We start from the raw sequence: 7,305 nt of genomic DNA on the forward strand, positions 1-7,305 counted from the left end.
TCGGCCGTGTCTTCGCGCGTTACCCCATCCTCGGTTTCCGCAACCGAAGGGGCTGAGTTGACGATACTTGCCTCGATGGCTCGAGTGTCGCGCTCAATGAGCTCGCTAACGGGTATGTTCGTGTGGAATCTGGATCCATCATTCCCTGACGGGGTTGGCAGAGCCCTTATGTGGCATTCCACTACTTCTTAACCCACCTCTCGATAGATGCCCGAGCCATTCGTTGGGCTCAGGTGGCCCGTTGGCCTCTCCTCGACAAAGATTCTGTGGGTTTGGCTCAGGGTTAGAATCGAACAAGAAAGGTCAAGATGTCCCTGTCCGCTTCTGAGTGGGGTCGGGCAAGGCCGCTGGGGCTCATCTCTATTTTTCTCCCCTGGCTCTGTTTGACACAAGGCGACCTCGAGCCCTTCGCGGGCTGGCCTTCGAACCTCGGTCGGTCGGCGCTCATATTGAATGAGGCAGCTGCCGCTTTGTGACGCGACACGAAGCGTTGAGATGCAGGAATTTGCATATGCAACGCTTGGATGTATGGATTTAGTGTATCACTTAATTGAAATGAAAGTGGGGGTTGGCAACGTTACCTTGGTGATATGAGTGATGGGAAGCTCCTACCAAACATGTCCGTGTGGGGTTCAAGCCCAATGTTTGCGATGAGGTCGGCTTAACCTGCATAAGCATCGCTATTTTTTGTTTCCTGTCTCTCGACGGCGATCCGAGCCGCTCAATTGATTTAGGCATCCTAACAGCTTCTCCTTGAAGGAGGTTCTATAGGGGGACCCCTCCGAACCCTTCTCGGGAAGGCAGGAGCTGAGGCTTGTAGTGCGAGGAACTATGAATTCGATTATGCTGGTGAACAAAAAACACCGTAGCCGTCGAGGCGTAGGGTCTGGCGGTTCGTCTAGTTGTGTTCAAAGTTTTATACCCACAAACCGTGCTCCTAGTTTTAAACATAAGGAGGGGTCGGGCGAAGAGGGTGTCTAAACAAATAGACACCCTCGACAGCCCCCGAGCAATGTCTGTGCCTTTGCTGTTGCTAGGGTCGGAGGCTCGATAAAGAAATTAACACTCAAAGTAAGTAAACAGAGGAGCTTATCTTTCAGCAGTCGTTCGTTCGTTGTTTTACCTAGGCCGCCTGATCGACCGAGGAGGCCCGTTGGGCTCCCCCTGGATGGGGGTTCCATCGTCGGGTAGTTCCACGATCCTACCTGGGGAAGCGGAGAGTCACCTGTATGTGAGTGTGCCCTAATTCTCACGCCCGGGGCGCTTTAGTGGCGGACCACGCCCAGGCAACATCCTGTTTGACCAGGCGACATCTTGTCGACCAGAGCGCGTCTCGTCGGTTCCCGCGCGTCCCCTCAGATTTCTATCAGCATTGATTTCGCATTTGCATTAAATAGGAGAAGGCAGAGAGTTTTTCGTCCCAACCTTTCGCCTTTCCTCAGCTGCTGAGCCCCTTATTTAAATAGTGGGGGAGGGGAGTTCTCGTCCCACTTCCTTGCCAGCCTCTGAGCCGCCACCTCTTCTCCTTCCTTTCCACCGAATGCAGCGGTTCCTAAGTAAGAGAGGGTAATGCCATGGGGAGAAGAACTCATAGATCCGCTCGTGAATCTGGAGTGTGATGTCGAGCCAGAGGTCATCCAACGTAGATGACATGGTGCGGGCCGCCTGTGCTGAGGAGGGGCCATTGCTGCCGAAGAAGGAGGGGCACAGGAGGGTGCCGAACGTCATCGGCTTTGCCATTGTGCGTTGCGGCCTTCCTTTGGCGGGAGGCACCCCCTACCCAGACGCTGTTGTCGGGGTTGCGGCTGATGACAATCCCTAGATGCCCCAGCAGAGGTGCCGTTATCAGGGTTGCTGCTGATGATGATGGCGTAGTCCTTGGACACCCCGACGGAGGGGCACCGCAGTCACCGGCGTGGTGCTCGACGTTGCAGATGACGGCGCCTTTGAGGATCCCACGGAGCGGTAGGATGTCGCCGATGGAGAGCGTGGCGCGGCGATGGTAGTAGATGAACTGGCCCGTGTACATGCCCGGATGTTGCCGATGGAGGACATGGCGCGGCGGCGGCAGTAGTACCCGTAGTAAAGCTAGGCAGAGACTGTAATTGAATAAGTTTGCGGGGGAGCCCCCGAGTGAACAGTCCTTTGAATTTAAGAGTACATTAGTCCTTTTCGTGATGAAATCACTTTGTAAGTGGCGAATTTGTGCAAAGAATGAACAAATTTTCATCTTTTGTTACGGCAAACAACTTTTCAGCTTCCTCTTTTTGTAGAAGAGGTTTCGGTGCCCTCCGGCCCTTCCCATGGCTCAGGTTGTAAAGGCTAGGAGTGTGGGTGAAACAGTTCTGATCACGCTGGTGAGCAAGGAGGTCGTAGCTGTTGGGGCGTGGGTTTCCCACAGTCCTACCAGTTGTACTCAGGATTTGTTACGGTTGCCACGGCATTGCGGAGACCGAACAGAAACGCTGTCGAGGCGCTCCGTGTGGAGCATTCCGAAGAGAGGGTGAGGCGGCGTGCGACCTCCCTGGACGGCTGGGGTCTAAGGGAGATGCCGTGCTGGCCCTCAAGCCTCCGGTAGCAGGAGCCGATGGAGGGGAGAGGTTGGATGGTGAGATTGGCCAACGCCAACTCTCCTCCCATAGTGACGATGAAGTCCAGGTCACCGAAACGCACGTGTGCGCCTGGGACCCAGCTGATTGCGTGGTTAGCCATCCGAGGCCTAATTTGGAACGCGCAAAGGCCCCTACCTGGCGCGCCAACTGTCGGTATTTCGAACAAACACCGGCTAGTAAATTTATAATTGATGCGCGTTAGGCCTGGATGGTGCACTAAAGGACACAAGGTTTATACTGGTTCGGGCCAAACTTCCCTACGTCCAGTCTGCTGCTGCTCGTGTTATTAGTACCGAAAAAGGTTCGTAGTAGGGGGTACAAACGGTCGAGAGAGGGACAGGTCCCAAGTCTCTGATGGAATGGTCAAAAAAGGTCGCCAAGAGCTTGGTCGCTGCTCAGCTGTGTGTGAAGTGTCGTGTGTGTTGAACTTATCTATCAAGAGTCGATCCCCTTAGTGGGGGCCCTACCCTCCCTTTTATAGACCAAGGGGGGAGCAAGGGTTACAGATGGGAGAGAAGGGAAAAACCAGAGGCCAAGAAGTCCCCCCCGAAGGTGTTGGGTCCTCCTTTCCCGCTGAGCCAGCCTCGTTGACACGGCCAGACGGTGTCAGGGATTGGCACGTTGACCAGATGCCTGTGCGCTGACGACGCCATGCCCTTACCGGATCTGCAAGTGGTCACGTCCTGTCCCGCCCCTCCGGGCGGCAGGTCGGACAAGGGTGTTGACCTGTAGACCTGTGGGGAGCGGACAGCGTGGTGATTGTATGTTCGTCACTGTAGAGGGCGCGAGTCTCTTCTTGGACCGTAGTGGTTGTCGTATGTCTATGTCAGGTTTCGTGTCCGAGGGCTGAAGGCGGCGCCTACAACACTATTCGGACTCTGCCATGCCCGGAATGGTCTAAAGCGCCCATCCTATCGTACCCTGGTGGTACTTTTCAGCCGCGGTGCAGGACATGGTCCTTGGTGCTGTGTTTGACTCGAATGTTACCCTGTGCTCATCATTATGAAGGCGCAGGGTGTACTCGTCGGGCGAGGCAGAGCCTAGCCCTCGATGGTCGGGCGAGGCGGAGCCAGCCCTCTGGGGTCGGACGAGGCGGAGCCGGCCCTTAGCCGTCAGACAAGGCGGAGCCTAGCCCTCGGGGGTCGGGCGAGGCGGAACCAGTCTTCCGTCGTTCGGACAAAAAACACAGTAGCGTTCCCGTCTGATCGGAAGTGTCAACGTTCGATGATCATTAGTTCCACCTCATTAGGTACCCCGGTATTAGGCCCCCGACAGATAGTAAACTCGCTATGCTGAAGATAGGATCTCCATTGTTCCACGGCCACCAAGATTGCCAGGAACTCTTTGTCATAAGTGGACAGATTCCTTGTCCGAGGACCTAGAGATTTGTTGACAAATGCGAACGGGTGACCTTGCTTTAACAGTACTGCTCCCACACCTGAATCGCAGGCGTCTGTTTGGATTTGAAATGGCTTGGAGAAATTGGGAAGAGCGAGTACCGGGGCAGAAACAAAGGAGGTCTTGAGGGCATCAAATTAATGCCGCCTGATGAGCAGGTGTCCAGACAAACATTGTTCCTTTCTTGAGAAGATCGGTAAGTGGACGAGCCAGGACAGCAAAGTTCCTGATGAACTTGCGGTAGTAACCGGCTAACCCCAAGAAGCTGCGCAATGCCTTGATGTTCTGGGTACAGGCCACTGTTGCACTGCTTCGACCTTGCTCGGATCGGTAGACACTCCCTGAGGGCTCACCACATGACCCAAGTAGGCAATTGATTGCTGAGCAAAACGGCACTTGCTGAATTTCACCTTCCACTGATCCTGGGACAATAGAGTGAAAACTTGGCGAAGGTGTTCAATATGTTCCTCCAGAGTGCGGCTATAGACGAGGATGTCATCGAAGAATACCAACGCACACTTGCGCAACAGAGGGAAAAGGGTTGTGTTCATGGCGCCTTGGAAGGTGTTGGGAGCACCAGTTAATCCGAACAACATGACTGTAAATTCAAACTGTCCCCAGTGCGTCTGGAAGGCCGTTTTGTGCTCCTCTCCGGGCGCCAACCGTATCTGATTGAAACCTGCCCCCAGATCAAAACAAGAGAACCACTGTGCTTGGGACAGCTCATCGAGCAACTCATCAACCACTGGTATTGGGAACTTGCTCTTGACCGTCAGTGCATTAAGCATGCGATAATCGACGCAAAAGCGCAAAGTCCCGTCCTTCTTGCGGACCAGAAGCACTGGAGATGAAAAAGAGCTTGAACTGGGCTGGACCAAACCCGACTGCAGCATTTCAGAAACCTGCTTCTTAATTTCATCTTTCAAGGCGGGCTGGTAATGGTACTGACGGATGGCCACAGGAGGAGCGCCCAGCACCAGCGGAATGTGATGATCGCAGGGGCAACGTGGGGGCAACTCCGTGGGCTCCTTGAAGAGATCAGCAAATTCATCAATAAGGTGTTGAACTGCAGGAGGGACACCTGAACTGACTGTGGAACTAGCTGACGAAGCAATATGACAGAGCTGAGGAATAGATGTCTGTTCGGAATCCGGCAACAGGCCCCTGAGAACAATATGACCAGGACCATACGGAATTGTCATCCACTTGTTGCGCCAGTCAACCTTCATGGGAGAGAAAGCGTCAAGCCAGTCCATACCGACCATCATGTCGTAAGAGCCCAACTGCAGGATCTGAAGAGTAGAGTGGAAGCTGTGCCCCTGAACTGACCACTCAGCACACTAAAGTTCAGCAGAACAGACGATGGAACCGCCATCCGCCACACGCACAGTCATGGGAGAGGAAAGCTTTTTCAGGGATGGCATATCAGCAGCAAAACTGGTGCTGAGGAACGAATGACTGCTCCCAGAATCCACCAATATAAGAATATCTCGCCCAGACAAGGATCCTTTAAGTTGCATGGTCCTTGGAGATGCAGAGCCAGTCACAGCCGTAGCAGACAACAACATAAACACTTGCACTTGCGTTGGAGGCTCGGGGTCTGGACGCTGGAGTATTGGCAACATCAGTTTCCTGAAAAGTTTCAGCACACAAGTCCCATTCCTCCTGCAGTGGGATGGCCTAGAGCCCATTTGTCGCCGCAGCGAATACAGAGACCACGAGCTCGATGGTATGAGCGCAGCGTAGAGAGCTTGTCATCAATGGTCGTCGGCTTGGGAGCAGCACGCTTGTCATCAACAGCTTCTGGTGGAGCAGGAGGACGACGAGGGGGTGGAGGTAGGGGCAGAGCTCCCTTGATAGTAGCTGTGCGCGTGAATGGGGAAGCCTCTGAGCGCTTGAACTCCTTGCGGTTGCCTTGGTCCAGCGCCTCTTTGTGCAACAAGGCGAGGGTACACGCAGAATCGAGGTCTTGTGGACGAGCAACCATGACAACAGAACGGATGTCTTCTCGAAGGCCATCAATAAAACGGGTAGTGAAATAGAGCTTGTCAGGATTGGCGTTATAGGCTTTAAGCTATTCGAAGGGGTCTGTAAATTTCTCGATGTACTCAGAAATAGTGGTGGTATGTTTGATGTGGAAGAGTTGGCGTAGCAGCAACTCATGTTGATCACGGCTGAATCGCTCAGGAATAAGAGTGGAGAACTCATCCCAGGAAATGTTCTGCGAGCTGCTGCATGGGTGAAATGGTGAGTGGCTACGCGCACCCAGATAGCAGGATGGACATAGTACATCTCAAAGTGTGAACCGGCATGAGACAGCCAAAGCTTGGGGTTATCGAATTGGGGGAACAGCATCTTGGGAAGCTGACCGAGAATCCGAGATGAGTGTTTGGAGAGGGGTTGTAATTATGGTTGAAGGGTGGAGGTGGAGCGGTCAACAACTGCTGGTGGGGTGGTGGAAACTGATACTGCTGAGAAGGCAGTGAGGCTGGAATTGGGGAACTGGAAGGGAGTTTGGGGGCAATTGGTGTTGATTGTGTGGATTGGGGCTGGGAATTGGATGAATTTATGGTCGAGGCACTACCGGAATCCTCAAATTTACCAAGTGTTTTTATGTTTGCCGAATGTATTTCCTCGGGCACTCGGCGAACATGTTCTTTGCCGAGTGCTGCGCTAAAAACACTTGGCAGAAAAAAACACTCGGCAAAGAGGGGTTTGCCGAGTGCAAAAAAAAAACACTCGGCAAAGAGGTGGTTTGCCAAGTGTCAAAAAAAACACTCGGCAAAAAATAAAATCTTTTTTCTGGAAAAGAAGGAGAAGAAAAAAATGAAAAAAAAACTTTGCCGAGTGCTCAGATCTAGGACACTCGACAAATAAATAAAATCTTTTTTCTAGAAAAGAAGGAGAAGAGAAAAATGAAAAAAAAAACTTTGCCGAGTGCTCAGATCTAGAACACTCGGCAAAGAAATCCGCGCACCCGCCTCCCTCTCTCCTTTCCCGCACCGCCCCGCCTCCCTCTCTCCAAATCCGCGTGCCCGCCTCCCTCTCTCCAAATCCGCGTTCCCGCCTCCCTCTCTCCAAAGCCGCCGCCCGGCCCCTCCTCTCCCTTTCTCCGGCCACCGCCCCGGACCGTCCTCTCCCTCTCTCCAAAGCCGTCGCCCGGCCCCTCCTCTCCCTTTCTCCCCCCTCTTCCCCGGATCTGGACACCGCACCGCCCCTCCTCCCCGGATCCGGCGGGGACCCCACCCCTCCTCTCCCTTTCTCCAGCCGCCGCCCCGGCCCCTCCTCTCCCTCT

General features: G+C 53.8%; 1 protein-coding gene across 1 annotated transcript; it reads right to left on the reverse strand.

Moving 5' to 3' along the window:
- Positions 1-1,633: 1,633 nt before the first annotated feature.
- LOC136488708 (uncharacterized) lies at positions 1,634-2,029 on the reverse strand. Its single transcript, XM_066485545.1, has one exon. It carries the CDS (start codon positions 2,027-2,029, stop codon positions 1,634-1,636), a length of 396 nt encoding a protein of 131 aa, XP_066341642.1.
- Positions 2,030-7,305: the final 5,276 nt, after the last annotated feature.

This window comes from Miscanthus floridulus, chromosome 10 (assembly GCF_019320115.1).
Source record: "Miscanthus floridulus cultivar M001 chromosome 10, ASM1932011v1, whole genome shotgun sequence".
Taxonomy (NCBI): domain Eukaryota; kingdom Viridiplantae; phylum Streptophyta; class Magnoliopsida; order Poales; family Poaceae; genus Miscanthus; species Miscanthus floridulus.